This window comes from Camelus dromedarius, chromosome 16 (assembly GCF_036321535.1).
Source record: "Camelus dromedarius isolate mCamDro1 chromosome 16, mCamDro1.pat, whole genome shotgun sequence".
NCBI classification, from domain to species: domain Eukaryota; kingdom Metazoa; phylum Chordata; class Mammalia; order Artiodactyla; family Camelidae; genus Camelus; species Camelus dromedarius.
Genome location: NC_087451.1, coordinates 56,787,530 through 56,810,069, shown reverse-complemented (window position 1 = coordinate 56,810,069; position 22,540 = coordinate 56,787,530). Strand labels below are relative to the sequence as shown.

The window sequence follows — 22,540 nt, the reverse complement described above, 5'->3', positions numbered from 1 at the left end:
TGTGAAACCAAGCCCCATAGCCGAGGGCCAGGAGTGCCACCCCCTGCTGGACACAGGTGGCCACCATCATCCATGTTTGGATGGTACTTCCAAGTTAGAGATGTCACAAGCTAAGCCCATCTCTCTTATTTGATGGATGAAGAAGCCATGGGCATAGGCTTTGGGAAATATTTATGCCCACCAGCATCAGGACCTCCTGGAAACTGGACCCAGGGCTACACAGGTGGGGATTCTCAGAGGAACTCTGACCTCCTATCAAAGCATTTGGATTTAATTAACTCAGGTTTATAGGAAAACCTAGGCAGGGCCATGGTAAAGCAATAAAACCTCTGGTGTATTTGATGCTTGGGAGAAACTCCCACAGGTTGCAGGATCTTCCCTGAGCAGGGACTGGGAAAGAAAGGACCTGCGTTTCAAAGATACAACTTTTCCCAAGGCCATTAAAGAGACTGGGCTTCACGTCTGCCGCTTGCTGACCTAGTGGAGTGAGTGGAGGGCCCACTGGAGCCAAGTGGCTGTTCAGGGCAGCCTGGCCAGAGGGGGACACTTCCAGAGAGAAGGGCCCAGGAGTCAGACACCGTGATGGAGAGGCTGGGTGGTTCAGGAACTGAATTGCACTGAATGCTACCCTCCCTACTATGTTGGGAAAACTTTTACAATATGATCCAAAAAAGGGTATGCCGGTGGTAACTGGAAAAATCACTAACAATAAAACAGTTCTCTTTGGGGGTTTTGTCAGTCTTAGCCTATGAAGGCAACGATCTCGATTTTGCTAGACAGGAAGTTCCTAAGATCATTTGATGTCTACCTTCTTGAACAATTGGTCAAGATAAGTCTATTTCCCAATAGTCCTCTCCTGGGGCGGGGGGTAATAGCTGAGTAGTACAGCGCGTGCTTAACATGCAAAAGGTCCTGGATTCTATCCCCACTACCTCCGTTAAAAAACTAAACCAAAACAACAACAAAAAAGCCACACAGTCTTCTCCCTTAGCCCTAAATAAGTCACCAAACACACCAACCAGCATCTCGCTGAAAGGTGACTTTGGCTTTAAAAAACCTGGGCTGGAATCCAAGTTCTACTGTGAATGTGCTGTGTGATGTTGGCAGATATCCTAACCTCTGTGCATTTCTGTCTCCTTCTCCCCATGCAGAAATGGGGATAAGTCTACCTCCTTCACCAAATCTTTGGGGGTGGAATGCATGTGAATATGCTTCTCACGATGCCTGGCATATGTTAAATGCTTGGTAAATGTTGCTTAAAGAAAATCTGCTCTGGTAACAAGTCCCCCTTGTGTTTGATTTTCCCCAACAACTATGGGGGCTGAGTCATTTTCTGGGCTATTTGATGCCCACATTTCAGAAGTCATAGGAACAGCAACGGCTACGACCACAACACCATCCCTCAACCAGATGAACTTTGCTCCAAAGTTAAAGAGCATCTGGATGAACTTCCAGTCTTGGACTAAATGCCTTGGAAGAGTGGCGGGTCCAGTGTTCAGGTCTGGTGTCCACCTGGGGGATGCCCTCCCTCCACCCCAGCCCTCTGACTCCAGAGCTGACTTTAGGTCTCCCCACATGCTCTGAGGACCCAAGTTTCAGACCTCATTCATTGTGCCATGGAGCACAGGGGTTGGCAAACTACAGTTCACAGGTCCAATGCAGCTGCTGCCTGTTTTGGAAAAGCAGCTTCAGCGGGAGCAGGGCCACACCCACTCGCTTCCGTATCGGCTGGATCTGCCCTGTGCCACAGGGCAGAGTCGAGCAGTTGTAGTGCAAAAACGCTGTGTGGTCCACGAGACCTAGGATAGCTACGATCTGGCCCTTCAACAGAAAGGTGTGATGCACAGGGGAGAGAAGGTGCTGGAGTCGGAGCTCTGGGGCCTGTCCGGGCCCTCTTGTCTCCGCCTTAGCGCCCCTTTCCTTCTATTGACTGGTCCTTCCCGGGGCTCCTGCCCTGAGACCAGGGCCCCCACGCTCAGCGACCCCTCCCTCTTTGAGAAGACTGCTGCATCTTAGAGGCTGTGCTCCCTAGAGAGACACCAGATGGTCACTCAGGGAGCAGAGATGACTCCTCCATGGGGTATCATTAAAGAGGTAACACGAAACCTCCCTGTTAGCAACAGAGGGCAGTGAGAAGGAGTTACTCTGCTCTTTTAGGAGTTGGGGAGCTACTTACGAATCCCGAATAACTGACTACTGGCTGTTCTGACGGCCCTCTGTGACGTGAGGATGTTGTAGGGGAAGCTTGTGTATTACACCTGCACCCACAGTGGGTGGGTGAAAGTTCTGGGCAAGGAAGCGCTCTCACACTGGGGCACTCGGCCCCAGTAACCAATCTGCAGCTCAGTTTTCTACAACCACGGCTTCTGGTTGTAGCAGCAACCCTTGCTCGTCAAGCTCTATGAAGACCTTTTGAAGGCTCATTGCTGCAGGCAGGCTGTGGCAGGCAGCCGCCCCCAGGAAATGCTATACTCAGTGATACCCCAGCCTCCAGCGTCACAGCCCTGGGGCCCACTGGAGAGAGGAGCCAACCTGGTAGCCATCTTCCCAGAGCCTGTGATTTATGGCCAGTCCAGCCTGGCCATTCCAGTGGTCATCCAGGGATCAGTGGGGACCCTCCTGTACTACAAAGGGAGTGAGCTGGGAAGCAAGTGACTCACCCATGTCTGAAGCCCACCTTCCACGTGGGTCCTCTCTGAGGTGGGGGAGGGGCGCCCCTGGGGCTCTGCAGCTTCTCAGCACCTCCACCTGCCTTTTGCTTGTCAAGTATTCTTAGCACAGCCACTTTCTTTCTGCAGCACTTGGGGATCTGCAGCTCTCGCTTCTGGGTCCTGGCCAATCAAGGAAATGAATAGATGAGTAAATGAACTTGCATACTGAGTGTGAATCTCCTGTCGTTGTCTGGTTACTTCATTCAGCTACAGTGGGCACTGGTCCACTATTTTTTTAACTTAAAAAAGAAAACCTCATTTTATTTTTTTTTAGGGAAGGGGAAGATAATTAGGCTTATTCATTCATTCATTCATTCATTCATTCATTCATTTTAATGGCAGTATTGGGGGTTGAACCCAGGACCTTGGGCATGCTAAACATGCACTCTGTCTCTGAGCTGCACCCTCCTCATCCTGGTCCAGTGTTTTTTAAACTACAGCTGTGAGTCACTGATGGTCTGTGAAGTCATTTTAGTGGGTTTTAATCAGCCTGACATATACACACACATTCAGAGAAATGAAACAGAATAGAAATTGGAAAAGATAAGCATTTCTTTTTTTTTTAATTTTGTTTTATTAAGTTATAGTCAGTTTACAATGTTGTGTCAATTTCCAGTGTAGAGCACAGTTTTCCATCATACATGACATACATATATTCATTGTCACATTCTTTTTCACTATGAGCTACCACAAGATCTTGTATATATTTCCCTGTGCTATACAGTATAATCTTGTTTATCTATTCTATATATACCTGTCAGTATCTACAAATTTCGAACTCCTAGTCTATCCCTTCCCACCCCCCTCCCCCTGGCAACCACAAGTTTGTATTCTATGTTTATGAGTTTGTTTCTGTTTTATATTTAAGTTCATTTGTCTTCTTTCTTCTTCTTCTTCTTCTTCTTCTTCTTCTTCTTCTTCTTCTTCTTCTTCTTCTTCTTCTTCTTCTTCTTCTTCTTCTTCTTCTTCTTCTTCTTCTCCTTCTCCTTCTCCTTCTCCTTCTCCTTCTCCTTCTCCTTCTCCTTCTCCTTCTTCTTCTTCTTCTTCTTCTTCTTCTTCTTCTTCTTCTTCTTCTTCTTCTTCTTCTTCTTCTTCTTCTTCTTCTTCTTCCTCTTCTTCTTCTCCTCCTTCTCCTTCCTTTCTTCCTTCTTCTTCTTCCTTTCTTCCTTCTTCTCCTTCTTCTTCTTTCTTCTTCTTCTTCTTCTTCTTCCTTTCTTCCTTCTTCTTCTCCTTCTTCTTCTTCCTTCTTCTTCCTCCTTCCTCCTTCTCCTCCTCCTTCTTCTCTTTCTTCTTCTTTCTTCTTCTTCCTCCCCCCTTCTTCTCCTCCTCCTTCTTCTCTTTCTTCTTCTTTCTTCTCCTTCTTCCTTCTTCTTCTTCTTCCTCCCCTCCCTTCTTCTCCTCCTCCTCCTCCTTCTTAAGATTCCACATATGAGCAATATCATATGGCATTTTTCTTTCTCTTTCTGGGTTACTTCACTTAGAATGACATTCTCCAGGGACATCCGTGTTGCTGCAAATGGCATTCTGTTGTCATTTTTATGGCTAAATCGTATTCCATTGTATAAATATACCACATCTTCTTTATTCAGTCATCTGTTGATGGACATTTAGGCTGTTTCCATGTCTTGGCTATTGTAAATAGTGCTGTAATGAACATTGCGGTGCAGGTGCCTTTCTGAAGTAGGGTTAAGACAAGCATCTCTATGGGAAACTCTCTGCATATATGTAACACATGTCTTGGGTTGCAAAATGTACAATGTAATTCTTACTTAGGCTCAAGAATTTCAGCCCATGGTCTCTTCCAGAGCTTGCATTTTCAGATGGGGGACTAGGGACCACAGAGCTTTCTGACTTGTTTTGGGCCAGCCGGCTAGTGCTGGGAGCACAGCCTGTATGGAAATGCCCCCTATGAGAACAAAGCCCTAATACAGCCATGGCAGCCCTAGGAAGAGAGTCCTGGGATGGGGAGAAGCAGCCAAATGATTTGGTCCTGTGTGCCTGGGGGACTAAGCACCACAGCCAGGATTTGGGGGCCTTCTCTTGTTCTAGCACTGGTCAGGGGTGGATAAACGACCCCAGATTCCCTGTCTCTAGGTGGAGGGTGGGTAGAGGAGAGGAGACTCGGGTCCTCATTGAAGACTAACAAAGGGGATCAATGGATCATGAGTCTAGACAAACTAGCTCATAGCCCGCTTGTCCTAATCATGTGGTTCTACCAGGAAAACAACCTTGTCTGAGACCCTCTCCTTCTAGCCCCCATTTCCCTCTGCATGTTGGACACCATACTCACCCGGTGCTCCCAGGGGAGCTCCATCCCAGACCTGAGACTTCTGAGTGTCTAGACCAAGGAGGAGTCGAGTCCTGAAAATGCCTCTTCCCTTTCTGTGAATGACCCTTCTCTGCAGGTGAGGACATGTTAGATGGGTCCTCATGTACCCAGGGCTGTGGCTGTCCACCCACAGACTCACCCGCATGTCGGATTCAACACCCCTAATCCCGGGGCTGAGGGAGCTGGTCCCTCACAGAGACCCAGTGTCTGCTTTCCCATCTGTGCTCTTTCCCTCCGATCTCTGATCGCCTTTAGCCCCATTTCCTAACACTCAGGAGTCATGGCATATGAGGCTCTACACACAGGTGTTGTCTGTCATCTTTGCATTCACTGCAAGGTGTGAAGGGCGATGTTTCCATACAGGCTACCAGCTCCTGAATGCCCTCGTGGATCTTCCTGCAGCAGGAACTGTGCATAGAAAAGGTAGTCTGTGGCTTCGGCACATTTCCAGGTGCTAGCCTGCAACTCCACACCTTTCTCTTCTGCTGGTTGAGATACACTCCCATGTATCAGCACCATATTTGAAAAAAGCACCCAAAGAACAGTTTCCCACTTCCACTGGCAGTAGACTTCCTGCTTCTAGAGATTGGTATTTCTAAAGTTAGAGTCAGTGCACAGAGCTCTGGGCACACAGGTGAATGCAGGAGGGCTGAAGTCTCCACCACTTCCTGTCACCGAACCTGGCTCATACTGGTCACCAAGGGCCACCAGGACTCTTTTTTAGAGAGTTTGGAAGGAAGACCGTCTTAGGTATGAGGGCAAGGATCCTTGCCTACACTCGCCTCCTTTGAAAAAAATGCCAATCAGTGGAACCAAGCGACTTGACAAGGGGACATGCCATATCAGTGTCATTATACAAAACAGCATCTTCAGTAGAAGCCCAACTCGGGACCATGATCAAGTGTTAGCTGAGAAGAGCATTATTTGGATGTATAAAGCCTCAGAAGTGATGTTATGCCAGTAACAAGTGTTGTGTATTTTGAGATGAAAGAAATTACAGTTTTTAGCCAGTGGAATGAATCCTGTCAGAGGATAAACTCAAAAGATAAATTCTGTTTAGCAAGTCAAAGGAAGTGACTTTAAAAGTCTAGGTCTCTGGTTTAGAGGGAAGCGTATGGCTGTGTGATGGGGTGGAGGAGAGCAACCAAGGGCTGTTTGAGGATGTAACCTATGCAGATTGCCTCCTGAGGCCTCTGAAGGATGGGATGGCCTGGCCTGGTGACGTCCCCTAATTATGGTGTCTTGAAATGGTTATTCATGGATGAGCTCCGAGTGACTTGTAGGCCAGAGCTGACCACTGGTTACCTTTACTGGGCAACCCAGTCTGGACAGAATTCTCAAGTTCTGTATTTTTTTCTTGGTAGAATTCCAACAGTCTAAATTTCACTTATACATATCTGGTCCCTATAGAGATGTCTGTTTGCTCTTGTTCAAGGTTCAGAGCATGGCCAATATTCATTTTCTCAAAGATCTGGTTGTAACCACTTGGGGGATCTTGTTCTGCATTAGGTTTGTCTTAGAACTTGGAGCCTATGTTCGGCCACAGATTTTGAGAAGCTATTGTGACCTTAGCCACCAGTTGTCTCGATTCTGTAGGAACAGATCTAGTGGAGTGTGGGATAAAGGATAACCATCTTGGAGATAACGCTTTTCCCTGGGCATCTTCCTACCTAGTCCTTGGAGAAACCCTATTGCTTTAGTACTGCAATATCTGTATTTTCTGAGATATAAAGAGAATAACATAGAACGTCAGATTCTTGAGGTTTTTTTGTTGTCAAAAAATAAAAAAATAAGATATATTTGACATATAACACCAAATTAGTTTAAATGTACAACACAATGATTTGATGTATGTATCTATTGTGAGATGAGCACCACAATGTTTAGTTAACATCCATCACCACACATACAAGTTGTGTTACAGTGTTTTTTCCTGTGATGAGAACTTTTAAGATCTACTCTTTTATAGACTCACGGACATAGAAAACAAACTGTGGTTACCACGGGGGGAAGGAGGGGGAAGGATAGATTAGGAGTTTGGGATTAACAGATACACATTACCGTATATAAAATAGATAAGCAACAAGGATCTACTGTACAGCACAGGGAACTATATTCCATTTCTTGTAGTGAGCTGTAATGGAAAAGAATCTGAATATATATATATAGTATGTATATGTATAACTGAATTGCTTTGCTGTACACCTGAAACTAACATTGTAAATCAACCACACTTCAACAAAAATAAGACTTTAAAAAAATCTTCAAAACTGAAGAAAAAAATCTCTTTTAGCAACTTTCAAATATACAATACAGTATTCTTTTTTTAAAAATTACCTTTTCTTAGACTTAAAATTTTTTTTAGTTTTTTTTGGGGGACAGTAATTAGGTTAATTTATTTGTTTTTAGAGGCAGTACTGGGGATTGAACCCAGGACCTTGTGCATGCTAAGCATGTGCTCTACCACTTGAGTTATACCCTCCCCCCCAGTATTCTTTTTTTTTTTTTAAGGTGTACTCTTTTCTTTGTTTTTTATTTTTTTAATTTTTGGGGGATAATTAGGTTTACCTATTTATTTATTTTTAGAGGAGGTACTGGGAGTTGAACCCAGGACCTTGTGTATGCTAAGCATGTGCTCTACCACTTTAGCTATCCCCTTCCCGCCCTACAATACAGTATTGTTAACTATAATCACCATGCTGTACTCTACATCCTCAGCACTGACTTATCTTATAACTGGAAATTTGTGCCTTTTGACCACTGTCACCTAGTTCACTGACCCTACCTCTGGGCAACCACCAGTCTCTTCTCTGTGTCTACGAGTTTGGTTTTTCCCCCTTAAATTCCACATATAAGTGAGGTCATACATTTTTGTTTTCTCTGTCTGACTTATTTCACGTAGCGTAATTCCTTCAAGGTCCATTCATTTGCATCAAATGGCACAATTTCCTTCTTTTTTTTTTATGGCTGGAAAACATTCCACGTGTATATGTATATTGCATTTTCTTTATCCATTTGTCTTTTGACTGACAGACTGTTTCTATGTCTTGGCATTGTCAATAATGTTGCAATGAATGTGGGGAGCAGCTATCTTTTTGAGATAGTGATTTTGTTTCCTTCAGAAGTGGAATTGCTGGATCATATGGTGGTTCTATTTTTAATCCCTTTTTAATTGAAGTATATTATATTAGTTTCAGGTGTACCACATAGTGATTCAGTATTTTTGCAGATTATACTCCATTATAAGTTGTTACAAGATAATGGCTATAATTCCCTGTGCCATGTAATATATCCTTGCTGCTTATCTATTTACACATAATAGTTTATATCCGTTAATCCCACACCTTTAATTTGTGACAAATATTGCAGAATATCCCGTACACGTGGATCTAAAAACTAATATAAATGAATGTATATGCAAAACTGAAAAAGACTCACAGATATAGAAAACAAACTTGAGATCACCAAAGGGGAGAAGAAGGGAGGAGGGACAGATACTCATTTTAACTCAGTTTCAATTCCTTGCCCAGTTTCTGAGCCTTATAAACCTCTTCATTCTGGCAATGACACCGTTGTCCTCCTGTTGGGGGTGGGGTGGGAAACTTTGTGGAGGTCAAGGTGAACAAGAAGAGGCTCTGGATTGGAAAACTCACACTGAGACGAGGCTTTGCCACTTTATAGTGGGCGTGACCTGAGAAACATGAGTTCGTATCTGGTCTCAGTGCCTTATGTATGTATGCATGTATGTGTGTGTGTGTGTGTGTGTGTGTATGTGTGTATGCATGCATGTAAAATGAAGATAAGAACACCTACCTCGTGAGAGGATTAAACAATACATCAACAAGTCCCCTAATACACGTGATAACTGGTCCATAACTGACTTTAGAATCAAAGAAGTAAGGCAGGAAGAGGGTCTGCAGCGACTCTGATAAGACAAGTCTTTTGAGGTCCATGGTCAAGGTCTTATTTGAGATGAAATAAGACTGTTGTTCGTTTCTGTTTGTGATTGACTTCTTGAGCTCACTTTTCTTGGTCGGGATCAGGCACGGTCTTCAGAGCCACCCTTGTCCTGATATTTTCTTAGACACCCTATTTCAAACACCCATGGCTCTCCTAGTTACGGTTGCTTCCTGATGGACAGGACCACACCAAGCTTAACCAACTGCGTGTCAGGTATGTGCCTGGCAGATGGGAGGTGCCGGGAGACGTGTTGAATGAACGGACTAATCCAAGTCTTACTGTCCCTTAAAGTGAGGCTGAAAGGCAAACAACTGAAGAAAGAAGAAATAAAAATGTAGAACTTATTGATAACCAAAACCCACAACATCAACCAAGAACCAGTTTCTCCCTTGGATAGGTCAAGGCTACTATCGTCAAAGAAGTCTGTCCCTCTTGCTACTCCAGTGACCAACAAGAATGGTCACACCGTCAGTATGGACACATCAACATGGAGGCCAACTCCAGTCAAACATCTAATGCCTGAAAAGACCTTTGTTCTTTTAAAAATAATAAAAATCTTCTGACTTCCCACCAACAGCCAACGTGATACCAAAGTGCCAAGAGGCACCTCAGATTCATCAACATTCTGTTAATGAGGTGAGGAACACTTATGAAAACTCAACAGCTGAGTAACACGATGATGGTGCAAGAGTAGGCAGACAATCAAGGCAGGGCGGTCACAGCACTGAGCCCACACCCACCTGGGATGGGATATAAACGGGCCGGGAGGGAAGGGGTTGTCAGACTCAGTGCTTGGCCTTCCAGGCGCATCCTCAGCCCAACACCATGACTTCTTCCTTCCTCAGCGCATCCCACTGCCTGGGCTGCACCAACACTCCTGGAGCAAGAATGGTCTGCGTCTCCTCCACTGACGTTGGACACCAGCCTGGGGCAGAGGTCCGCCCTAGCAAGTGCCAGCCGAGTCCTTGTGGGGACCACCTCTCTGGGCTGACCCAGCCTCTGCCTGCCCCCCAGTTGCAATGCTGCCTGCCCCTTGCCAGGGACCTGCCACGTTACCGGCAACATCGGAATCTGCAGGACCTACAGTGAAGGCACCCTGGACAGCCACGAGAAGGTGACCATGCAGTTCCTGAATGACCATCTGGCCAACTACCTAGAGAAGGGGCACCAGCTGGAGAGGGACAGTGTGGAGCTGGAGACCCAGATCCAGGAGTTGAGCAAATGCCACGAGTCCACTGTGTGTCCGGTCCACCAGCACCACTTCTGCACCATCGAGGAGCTGCAGTGAAAGGTAGGGTGTGGAGCAGCCTAGGTGGGGTGTGCTGGGTCTGAGGAAGGGGGGAGGACATGGCCGGCAAACACCCACTGAAGGCTCATGGAGTTTGGGTTCTTGGATTCTCTTGAGCATGAGTATAGATACCACACGAGTAAGAGAATTTAGCAAAACTTAAATGCACTGAGCTCTCAGTATTTTAGCCCCTGTGAGGGTGGTGAGCATCTGGGAGTGTAATGTGGTCCAAAAATGGATGGTGTGAGCCGCAGAGTTCATGCACCCCCTCCTCCACATCCAGACAGCCCACCAGGCTCACGGGGTAGCAATTTGTCCCCAAAGGTGGGGTCTGCAATGCCACCCCCTCCTTTTAGGTCATTTTCAATAAGAGCTCTCTGCTTTTGCTAAATTGTCTCTGGAATATTCCAGCAGCAGGGATTCCTCACTCTCAGCGTGTAAAAATACTGCACGAGGCATTTGTATCTGTTCTCTCATTTTAGTTCCTCAGCAGCGCTGTGACAGAGGGAGGGAGGAGAGTACCCCTGTCAGCAGTAAGGAACAAGCCCAGGGGCTGAGTTTAAATTAAAGGCGTGGCTGGCCTTGGCCTGCTCTTCCTCCACTAGCCTTTCCCCCTGTCTCTCTGCCATGTTTCTTTCCACGTGGGAGAGAACACTGGTTCTGCACGTGGGCGCCCTGAACTCTGGCTGCAGCCTTGCTATGAACCCTGGAGGGACTTCTAAGGTCTAAGCTCCTCTTCGCTCTTCCAATTCTTAAGTGTCTATTTCTTTTGGACTTTTATGCACTTCTCATGCTAATGTTTAAATGCCTTTTTTTCTCTCCACAGGCTCCCTTGCAACCCATGTACCAGCCTCCAGCACCTGTGTGGCCGTTGCAGCCATTACCCCCAGCTCTTGCTGCTTTTCCTGGTCTCCCCGGGCCTCCTGTGGGCCCTGCTCATCGCCCCGATGCTGACACAGTCCTCAGCCAGAGATGCTGGAAGTTGGGAACCAGCCTTGGCTCCACCCCCAGGCCTGCCTCCCGGGGGTCTTTCTTCCCCAGCCAGCCTTGGGGAGACTGAAGCCAGGCGGCGCTTCTCTGTTGATGGACTTTCAAATCCAGCAGCTCAGCCCTGGCCCTTGGGTTTGTGCTTCGTCTCTTCAGGGCGTTGTGAGTGCTCCAGTTTCTCTCTTGTATTGCCTCCCGGTCTCTCTGAGATGGTGCAGGTAGCCTTGCTTTTATTTTGCTAATAAACTTTCCTTCTGCAGCACAAGGCTCCCTGTGTCTGCTGGTCTCAGTTTCTCCATCCTAGGCTGAGAGGGATGCTGGGAGCTCCCTGAGCCAGCCGTTCCCGCAGAAGCAGGGGTTGTGGCTCACTCACCAGAATGGTCCTGGGAGAGGGCAAAGCCCCTGAGGATGGTGGTTAAAAACAGGACTGCAGCAAAGTGGCACAGATGAGAGATTCCCAGCTCTTGACCTGACCCAGTCTGTTGAAAGCCAGATTCACAGAGCTTTTAAAATACAGAGTTTTTAAAAATAAAGATTAATACAGACTAAATAAAATCCTCCTTTTATCTGGTCCTTGTACAAAGGAAAAACACAGGTCAGAGGTTCTGCCGGCTCTACTTAAAGTTAGCTTTTGTGATCCCACAGCCCTGCTGAGCAAGGCATTGTGCTGGGGTTTTATGGACATGATGACACAGGGGCCCACAAAAGTCCTGCAAAGAGGGAGCGGCTGTTACTATTCTCAACTGGTGGCTGAATGAAGGTTTGAACCCCGGTTTCTCTGAACCAGATCCAAAGCCCATACTTTGGAAGCTTTGCAGGGGCAAAAAATTAAACATGAGAAGGTTTCGGGTAGTGGTTCTAAAAGTGTGGTCCTCCAGTCAGTAGCATCAGCACCACCTGGGAACCGGTGGAAATGCACATCCTTGGGTCCTCTCCCCAGACTTTCTGAATAAGCAGTCTGTTTTGATCGAGCCTTCCAGGTGATTCTGTGCACACTCAAGTTTGAGATCCACTGGGTCAGGGGGTATATTTGGGGAATGAGATGCTGACTGGCCAGACTCACTGCAGAAGGGACTGGCCCTACTCTCCTGATAGGTCTCCAGGGTGAGGAGCTCTTGATCCCGTGGAGACAGGCTGAACATGTTAAATGATGGTAATTGCTGAGCCTGACACACCCATCAGTCTAGGAAAGGCCACCCACCCAAGCTCCCCCAAAGGCTCCACTGGCGAGTCCTTCTGGCCGCTGCCCAGCTTGGAACAGAACCAGAATAGACACATGAACAGACACCGGAATAGACACACGAACCAGAAGCTCCGTTTTTAGGCAGCCGTGGCCGAGAACAGCGCGTCTCCAGAAAGCAGCCTCAGAGCCGGCCACGCTCTGAGTTCCCTGTGACTGGAGACGTTCAAGGATGGCATTTACAACCACCTGGTGGGGATGCTGAGAAGGTCGCTCAAGCCTCTGATGGGGCTGGATGAGATGGTTGTAGAGGGTCTCCTAGCCCCCAAATGCAATCTCTTTCCTACTTTCTACATCTTATAAATCAGTGAAACTCCAAGTGGAGCCAACACACTGGCTCCAGCATTGGTTCTTGTCTTTCCTCTCTATTCCATGAACTCTCTGAATCAGAGTAGCTTGCTGAGAAATTTACAAAGTCCGGCTGATGTTTGTTGAGTCCAGCCCATCCTGATGCGGGAGTGACCACAGTCCCAAGTCCCTGAGGAGGAGAGAGCTTAAGCCAGGACTTGGTCGCTGTGTGCCTCCAATGGCTCTCAAGACCAGAATCCTACCTGTTGGCCACTATCTGTGTAGACAGGACTGATTTGCTTGGGAACCATCAGGACTTCCATCACAGGAAGCTCTGGAAGGGCCAGAGGCTGTTACGCCCTTCCTTCCTTCACCTCCACTGTGCCTCTGCTCTTTTTCCCAAGTGTAGAGGTGTTTGGGCACAGATGACACATTCTGGCGATACTTATCCAAGAATATGTCCCAACAAGAAAAAGCAATCTTGATCAGTCTTAATTTAGCACCTGGCCCAAGCACCTTCACCCCTTCCTTTGTACTTAAATAGCTCCTTTCATCCAACAAGTTCAAAGCTGTCTAACAAAATAAAGCCACATATTCTTGCACCATGAGAGAGGCAAGCACTGTCCTTCCCATGTAAGGAGGGGGAGAGGTGAGTCATTCAGTGGTAGAGGAATTTTTCTGGTGACATGGAATAAGTCAATGGGGCCCCTGACTTGCATTTCTTAAGTTCATGTCCAATGCCCTGTCATTTATAATTAAAATATTGACTTTGATGAGACATTGTGTGTGTGTGTGTGTGTGTGTGAAGTGGTTCGGGTTCCTGGGAAGGAATACAGTGGAGAGAGGATCAGTATGCTTGAGGGGGATGTGAAGCGCTTCCCTGGAAACCAAACAGTCTATCATTACTATCATCACTATCACATTACTATCACCACCACAATTACCCTTTCATCATCATCACCATTATCATCACAATCACTGTCATCACTGAAGCTCACATTCTTCGCACTCAAGCTCTTGCTATGAATCAGGCATTGATCTAAGTCAGCGATAAGTTTACATACATACACTCACTTAATCCCAACAGCAATCCTACGAAGCCAATATTATTGTTTTCCCCATCTTGCAGATGAGGCACTAAGGCTCAGAGAGGTTAAGTAACACGCTCAAGGTCACACAAGGATTTAGATCCAGGCAGTCTGCCTCCAGCAACTGTGCTCTTAACCATTGTCCTTTACAGAGGCCAAGTCTCAGATTGTGTCAGCAGGATGACAGAACCATATTTACCCCAAGATTTTGATGCTTTTTCCTTGAAGGAAGTGTTTATGCTAGAGAAACCATTTCTGAGAATTTATGCCATAAAGAGTGGTGCAAAGAATGAAAGTTCCATAGGATCTGAAAATAGCTTGAGGACCCTGGTGATTTTAATGGTGGGGAATCACCAAAGAAGGCCAGTCCACCCACTGCTGTTACTAAAACCAGTTGTCCATTGAGGAAGAGAAATAATCAGAATCCCTTGTATATGTTCATCATCTTACCGTTCACAAATCACTTCCATTATATGTTCAGCAGGACTGAAGGCTCTCAGAGGGCAGGGGCACGCCATACCCCCCACCATCCTTGGTCCTCCCCTCCTCCCCCACCCCTTCCTGTCCCCAATCCTGGGACTACGCCAGGCGCTTGGTAGAAGGTCAACAAATAATTGCTACCTTCAATGTCATATGTACAATTTCCTAATTACATCAAATGCAAACATATTTCCAAAAGTCCATCTCACACCTTTTAAATATCTCACCTCTTTATCTTGTTATTTCTCATACATTTTTTGGACCTATTTTAGCCTGAGTTGTTCTCTAAAAGAAAATCTGCTACAGGAACTATAATTCTTCTGTTTCAATTTTGTCCCATGCCCAGCATGGAGAAGCTGCTCAATGAGTGTGTTTGAATAAAGCTGGACTAAATAAAAAAGTGGTTTTGACAGTCCCTTGACTGCTCAGTTTCTCTCTGAATGACTACAATTTGCAAGTATTTCAATGAGAAGATCTGATAACCATGGAGTCCCATTTTACCCACTAATTCAAGAAGCAAATTCACTCAAGCCTACTGATATTCTGAAAACATTGTAAGAAAGAAGTTGGGTTTACAAGGGATGGTAGCATTACGTTTACTTACCAGCCAGTCGGTCTGCTGTTTCCCTCCTGAATTCTTGCGCCATTCTGTAGGGATAAAAAGGAATCTCCGGGAAAAACCGGCAGGTGACAGGTGTAACCTCTTCTTTGCTTCCTCTTCTGTGTGGTTGCTGACTGGGCATAACCTGAAGCCATGCAGGTCTGATCTGCCTTGTTCCTTTCTTCCTTTCTCTTCCCCACATTCCTTCATTCAGGAGCCGGCAGCGGTGCCCCTTTTAATCATTTTGCCACCTGGGTGTAGACAACAGTGCATTTCTCAGCTACAAACAAATCTCAGACTGGATCGTGGAGGTGATGCTCTGGTCTGAAAACCTTGGAACAATGTCATTTCTGTCTGAGGCTGCAGAAGCTGTGGCCCCATGTCTGCAGATCTTTTCTGAGTCTTCGTTTACATCTTGCAAGACACTCTGCAAGGTGGACCGCTCTTCAGTCCACCAATTCAGGTATCTCAGCGATTTCTCAGTTTTCCATATTCCAAGTTCCTTCATTTGAAGATGAGCTGTTTGGAGGATTCCTTCCAGTTTTCTTCCTTGCCTCTTCTTTGTGTTCTTCTCTTTTATTAAACACACCTCTCCCTGTCCCCATCTCTCCCCATTTCTCTGGCTTCCCTGCATTGTATGCGATTCTATTTTCAATTTTTTTGTCCACCCAATCCTTGAATCTTCTTTATACTTAGAACCTAAACATTCTCCTTTGATTAAAGCCTCCATGGTGCTCCACTGGCCAATCAGCAGACAAGACCAAAGAGCTTGGAGGGTGCTCTCGGCATTTAGTCTGTGCTGCAGAGAGGGAGGAAGGCAGGCTTGTGGAAATGGTGCCTTGCTGCAAAGCCAGTGCTCTGGATCTGGTTGACGAGAGTTAGGAGGCAGGAGGCCTGTGCTGGTCCCTGAGAGCAAATGCCCATCAGTTTGATTTATGGCCTTTTTATTTGTTCCAGGCCCAGATGAGTGAGACAGGGGATCCCAGTGACTGCTGCTGCCTAACCTTGGAAAGTCTCAGTCATGCCTGACTCAAGACCTATCTCTTTCTCCCTCTTTAATTGCCTTGGAGGAAAACAAGGACATTCTGACATTATTGTAAATCTAGGGCTTCTCTGTACTGCAGTGGGGCTTTTGGTCCAAACGGCATTATAATAAGTGGTGATAATGGCTTTGGAGAGGGTAGATGAAGGACCTTTTATGTGAGACTCAAGCGGAGCATCGTGTGAAAACTATCATGAAAGCTCTCTCAGGGGAAGGACTCCAAGAACTTGTCAATAAAACCACCTCTGGCGAGCAGCCAAAATCACAATGGAGGTTGGGGAGTGGCTCCCTGAGATGCAGGTGGTACCTGGTGGTGCCTATAATCATGCAACTTATAGATATTCAGAGCTTGGGTCACCCCTTCCTCTGACCTTCTGGTGCCTTCCTTCACCTCCCAAATCAACCCCAAATGACTCCAAGCTTCCTTGCAAAATCATCTTCTTCTTATGTTGTGTCTCTGCATTTTCTCTCCTTGGTGCCCAGGTCCTGGGATTCAATTGTGTGACCACAGATCCTACCCTTGGTACCTTTCAACCTTTGGTTCTTAAATCAGATTGCACGGAACCCAGTAAGGCTGAGCGTGGGAGTCCAGGACAGGAGACGGTGCATCTCCCCGGTGTGTCAGTTATACTTGGAGAGTTGGGCAAAATGTTAGAAAGTCTAACTGGAAATTTTAGGATGATGTTATGTTAAAGCCAACATGAAGTTTTCATGCTTGAGGAAGCTCCTTTGGGCTGTCCCCCGACTGTTTCAAGTACTGCTCTGTGCTAATGCTGTGAATAACTCAGCGGAAAAGTTGGACAAGCTCTGCGTTACTCCTTTCTCACATCTGCTTCCAGATACTTTCCCCAGATACTTTCTATGCATTTCTACGGTTCTCTCAGCTTGTATTTTTTTCAGCCTTTTCTCCAAACAATCCTCTTCTTCCAAAACCTTCTCTGGTATCAAACTAATTATCAAAGCTTCTCTCTTTAAAATTCCTCTACAGTCCTTTTCAGTGATAAGCAGGCAGCATTACATGAACAGCGGTTCATCCTTCTCAGCCATGGCCGAGTCAGTCCTCATCCACCTCAAGTCTTCCAAGGCTTGGAATGCTACACTGAAAGATTCTTCTCTCAAAGCAGATGGAAGGGGAGTCCGCTGCTGCCCCTTTGTGCAACCTATTCCTTGATTCAATCCTAGTCCCTCTGGAAATGCTGGGTGGGCCAGGAGATGATTATGGCTTTCCCCGATCATGTGACACAAAAGAATGTCATTGGATGGGCTAACTCCCAATTAACAAGGGCAGATCCTTGGGCTCGACTGGATGGCCTCTTTGAAGGTCTACTTACTGCAGGACTCTAATTTCAGGGATGCACAGTCTGGAGAGGAATCCTGGCTTAATAAGAAGCCCAAGTGAAACATTTTATGGGACAAGGGACTCTTCTGATGGAGGTCAATAACAGACTGAAGAGGAGGGCATTTGAAAAACGGCGAGGAAGTAAAATGAAGAGATACATGACCTCCTGTGTTCACACCCTCTGTGGAACAGGTATAAATGCTCCCCAGAGGCTGAGAACTCACAGGCTCCTTGGCCAGCTTGGGCTCTGTCTCCAGCCAGGTGCCCTGCACCGTCCAGCACCATGCCTTACAGCTGCTACCTGCCCAACCTGAGCTGCCGCTCCAGCTGCTCCTCCCGGCCCTGCGTGCCCCCCAGCTGTCACGGCTGCACCCTGCCCGGGGCCTGCAACATCCCCGCCAACGTGAGCAGCTGCAACTGGTTCTGCGAGGGCGCCTTCAATGGCAACGAGAAGGAGACCATGCGGTTCCTGAATGACCGCCTGGCCAGCTACCTGGAGAAGGTGCGGCAGCTGGAGCGGGACAACGCGGAGCTGGAGAGCCGCATCCGGGAGCGGTCCCAGCAGCAGGAGCCCCTGGTGTGTCCCAACTACCAGTCGTACTTCCGGACCATCGAGGAGCTCCAGCAGAAGGTGAGGGGGTGGGCTGTCATCTCTAAGCAGGGGGAGTTTGCAATGATTCTCACCTTGTGAGAATGGTGTTTCCTGCTTCTATGCTGCCATGATTCTTGCTTCCTCCTTTTCCCTTCAACATGGCTCTTTGAGCATCTTTAAAGAAGTCAGTGGTTTTGTATTTATTTTCAGTCCTCATTTAGCAATCTCTCACTCCCCAGATCCTGTGCACCAAGTCTGAGAATGCCAGACTGGTGGTACAGATCGACAATGCCAAGCTGGCCGCAGATGACTTCAGGACGAAGTGAGTTATTCAGGATTCACACTGGTGCCCACTCCTTTTGTTCAATCTCTAGTTAAAGAAAAGGGATTTCCATAGCTTACTGAACAACAGATCAATCCATCAGTTGTGAAGGGTTCTGTGGAGGACTGGGGGGAACTGAGGAAAGGAATCAAGAGGACTCAAACCCATCTGTTTATTTTTGGATCAATATTGGGTCTTGACTGAGCCTCCAGAACCCCCATATCCTGGGTCTACTCATGGCCAAAAATGGGAAGACAAGGTGAATGGGGTTATCCAAGATCATTCCTGTGGGTCTTTAAGGTCTGCCAGTGACTGCTCTGAGCCGATCCTTGTGCAGGTATGAGACGGAGCTGGGCTTGCGGCAGCTGGTGGAGTCGGACATAAATGGCCTGCGCAGGATTCTGGATGAGCTGACCTTGTGCAAGTCTGATCTGGAGGCCCAGGTGGAGTCCCTGAAGGAAGAGCTTCTCTGCCTCAAGAGCAACCATGAGGAGGTGAGACCAGAACTTGACGCTGAAAGAAAACATTGAGAGATGAAACCTATCCACGTTCCCAGATAAGCTGTATCTTTCACTCAAAACTAGTGCATCACTTGAGTTTCCCAGAGAACTTCTATGGGCTTGTGATGGGCTGTGGGCTGCTGTGTTACGAGTCTCAGCATTGCTCATCATGCTGTGCGAAGTCATCTCTCTCCCTCAAAGGCCAAAATATTGAACCTGATGACTCGGAGTCCTCACTTTTTCAAAGTCTTGATGAAGAATGATCTGGGCTTCCTCCTCTCTCTTGGGAGGGGCCATAAAATAATTTTACTTGATGGTAAGAACTGTTTGACATACAATCTGAAATTGTACAGCCAATTCTTTTTAAGAGGTCATCTGCAGCCAATCTGCAAACTGGGGAAATAGGGCATTAGGATATCCTTGAGTGGCACCCAAGCAAGTCATTGGAAATTATTTTTGAATCCAAATGCCATGACACAGTCATGAGGGAAGGAGTCTTACACATGGAGCACAGACCATTTGGCCTTCCACCATCACAGACTGCTCCACTAGAAGTTTCTTTCTAAGGAAATAGACTAACAGGACTTCAACAAGCAGTGCCATTTCTTAGGTCCACTCTTCATTGAGGATAGTGACTCTTGCATTTTCTGCATCCACAGGAAGTCCACACCCTGCGTTGCCAACTTGGAGACCGCCTCAACGTGGAGGTGGACGCTGCCCCCACCGTGGACCTGAACCGTGTGCTCAACGAGACCAGGAGTCTGTATGAGGCCCTGGTGGAGACCAACCTCAGGGAAGTGGAGGAATGGTTTGAGAGGCAGGTGGGTATCTCAGCACATGGCCACTCAGGATCCTTGGCCCCTCAGGGCTCTTCTGGCAGGGTCAGATCCTGGCTTCTCCCCTTTGGTGTTTCAGACTGAGGAGCTGAACAAGCAGGTGGTGTCCAGCTCGGAGGAGCTGCAGTCCAACCAGGCGGAGATCATCGAGCTGAGACGCACGGTCAACGCTCTGGAGGTGGAGCTGCAGGCCCAGTACAGCCTGGTGGGTATTGTTCAGCCTCCTGGTGAGAAGGTGAGGTTGGGGGATCAGAGTCACTGGGAAGCCCTTGGGGCCACGCTCTCCTTAATTCTTTTTTTTTTTTCAATTGAAGTATAGTCATTTTACAATGTTGTGTTAATTTCTGGTGTGTAGCAGAGATTCACCTTGAACGTGCCCACTCTCGTCTGATCTGGGAAGCTAAGCAGGGTCAGGCCTGGTTAATAATTGGGTGGGAGTCCTTTAACTCTGGAGGCTTGTGACTTCTTTGGAACCCATAGAGAAACCCTTTAAGGAGCAGCTCTGTGACATTCCTCACCTTCCCCTCTGCAGAGAAACTCCCTGGAGAACACGCTGACAGAGACGGAGGCCCGCTACAGCACCCAGCTGTCCCAGGTGCAGGGCTTGATCACCAACGTGGAGTATCAGCTGGCGGAGATCAGGAGTGACCTGGAGCGGCAGAACCAGGAGTACCAGGTGCTGCTGGACGTCCGGGCTCGGCTGGAGTGTGAGATCAACACGTACCGGGGGCTGCTGGAGAGCGAGGACTGCAAGTGAGTACACAGCCGCAGGTGTTTGGCAAAGCCGTGAGCACATGGTCATACTTCTCAGTTGGACTCCAGGCAAAGACTGCATCCTTGGAAAGGAAATTATGCCTTCACACCCCAGACATGCTCAAACAGAACTCAGAAAACAAAGTGGCTATCGTTAAAACATAAAATGGCAAGAATTGTTTGATGTACAAACTGAAATTGTACAGCCAATTCTTGGCATTCTACTGTGGTAATATTGATATGTGATCAATGATATTTCTTACATTTTATAATACCGTGTTGTGTAGAGGGTATATTTGCAAATGCTACCTTATCTGGTCTTGCAATTACCACCAGGTAGGTAGGATCGGTATTCTCCTGGGTCACCAGCTAGAAATGGACAGTGCTGGGAGTTGAAATGAGTTTCTGAGTTTCTGTCCAGCAGTGGTGGCACTATATGACAGGGAGACCATTAGCATCGATAGTGAGCTTTGTGAATCTGTTGCAGCAAAATGTGTTACAGCTTAGTGTTACAGCTCAGTTGTGACAGCAACCTGGATCCTGACGAGAGACCAAGCAGCACTCGGAGGGTTGGAGAATTCAGGTTTATTACACAGGCGGGCCCAAAGGAGTTAATACTCCAAGCTTGGGACCCCGTCTGTAGGTTTACACAGGCTTTTATAGGCTGCCAGTCTAGACTTTGCAATGTCATGCAAATAAGTTGTAACAAAGTTGACTAATTAGGAATGAGCTTTGTAGAAATGGACCAATCAGGAGTGATAGAAATGGACCAATCAGGAGTGATAGAAGTGGACCAATCAGGAGTGAGCTTTATGCAAATGAGGTGTTACAAAAGGACCAATCAGGAGGTAGCTCAGGGAACCAATAGAATCTTAGGGGTAAGTTCCGCTTTCCTAGAAGCAAGCCATTTTAGAGGCAAAAAAGCAAGATAATGCCACTGGGCCAGGGAACCAGATGGTGCTGGCAGGAAAATAGTGGCCCTGCCTGGGGGTCCTGCTGTCTTTTTCATGGGGCTTCTCACCTCAAATCTTCTCTGTTATAGGTCAGGCTAAGCCCCAGTGAGCAGACCACTCTTGGGGTCTCTCTGGTATACATTACAAGCCTCCCTCAATTCACTTTCCACATCATTCTTTTTCTCCAGGTTGCCCTGCAACCCCTGTGCCACGACGAACGCGTGCAGCAAGACCATCACACCCTGCACGCCCTGTGCTCCTGCTGTTCCCTGCACCTCACATGCCCCCCGCTCCCGCTGTGGTCCCTGTAACTCCTTCATGCACTAGAGCCCAGGGGTTGCCAGAGCAGCAAGGAGGCATGGCCTGGGGTTCCAGAGCTTTGACCTGGCCCTGGTTCATTCCGCTAAAAGGGCCTGAAAACACAATTTGCATGGCTGGAGCTGCCCCAGAGATGCAGTCAAGAAACTCACCCAACGTACTCCAGACCATTTGTTTGGGGCTGTTTCTTCTTTGTTTGCCCAGAGAACACTCCGAGGTGCCGGCAGCCCTCCCTGGTAACCGCCTAATAAACTCGATTTCCCTGGCAAAGCAGATGCCTTTCTTGTTGGTATTCATTTGTTTCACCACGCCCATCACTTGAGCACTCTATTAAAACCCACTTGAAAGCAAAGCCATATAATGGCCTGACTCTTGGATACGAGACCCGTACCATGCCTGGTGGGCAGATGGCTGTCCTGGCGCCTGGCCTCGTGGGTGAGGCAGGGTGGCAGGAAGAAGGGAAGGGCAGCTGTAGTGTGGCCCCTATCTCCCCTGGACCATTCCTGGGTTTTCTCCCTCTCCCACCTTGATCTCCTAGAGCTGAGTGTATTCAAACATAAAATGAGGAGGCATGACCTGGGGACTGGAAAGGGGCTCTGGAAAGCTCATCTTTTCTCAGCTGGCACATTTTAGGTCCAGCATCATATTATCTGGGTTACTGGTGGTCCAGGCAGCCTCAGGACCTCTCCCTATCCAGCGAAGAGACCCTCTGGCCTGCGTGCTGTGCCCAGGACTTCCTCCTTTCCTCCTGATCTCCCCGCTGGGGATCATTATCAGCCTGGACTCCAGCTTCTCGCTTCCCCTGCCCAGCTCTGGAGCTCCACTGTCTACCTGATATACAAAGTTTCTCTTTAAATGGATTTCAAAAAATCAAACCCCTCCTTAAAGTACAAAGGTTTGCATTGAACAAACT

The 22,540-nt window shown here is 47.4% G+C and overlaps 1 protein-coding gene across 1 annotated transcript; it reads left to right on the top strand.

Moving 5' to 3' along the window:
- Positions 1-17,581: 17,581 nt before the first annotated feature.
- LOC105094047 (keratin, type I cuticular Ha1-like) lies at positions 17,582-21,900 on the top strand. The gene is made up of 7 exons (XM_010985998.3): positions 17,582-17,984; positions 18,185-18,267; positions 18,605-18,761; positions 19,427-19,588; positions 19,683-19,808; positions 20,136-20,356; positions 21,498-21,900. The coding sequence occupies exons 1-7, from the start codon at positions 17,637-17,639 to the stop codon at positions 21,634-21,636; spliced, it is 1,236 nt and encodes a 411-aa protein (XP_010984300.3). The 5' UTR covers positions 17,582-17,636; the 3' UTR covers positions 21,637-21,900.
- The last annotated feature ends 640 nt before the right edge of the window (positions 21,901-22,540 follow it).

What these genes read in the sequence shown, in the direction of transcription:
- LOC105094047 (XM_010985998.3), top strand. Translation starts at nt 17,637, where the DNA reads ATGCCTTACAGCTGCTACCTGCCCAACCTGAGCTGCCGCTCCAGCTGC. An exon ending in TCGAGGAGCTCCAGCAGAAG is followed by an intron (nt 17,985 to 18,184) that starts GTGAGGGGGTGG and finishes CTCACTCCCCAG; the next exon opens with ATCCTGTGCACCAAGTCTGA. An exon ending in TGCAGGCCCAGTACAGCCTG is followed by an intron (nt 19,809 to 20,135) that starts GTGGGTATTGTT and finishes TCCCCTCTGCAG; the next exon opens with AGAAACTCCCTGGAGAACAC.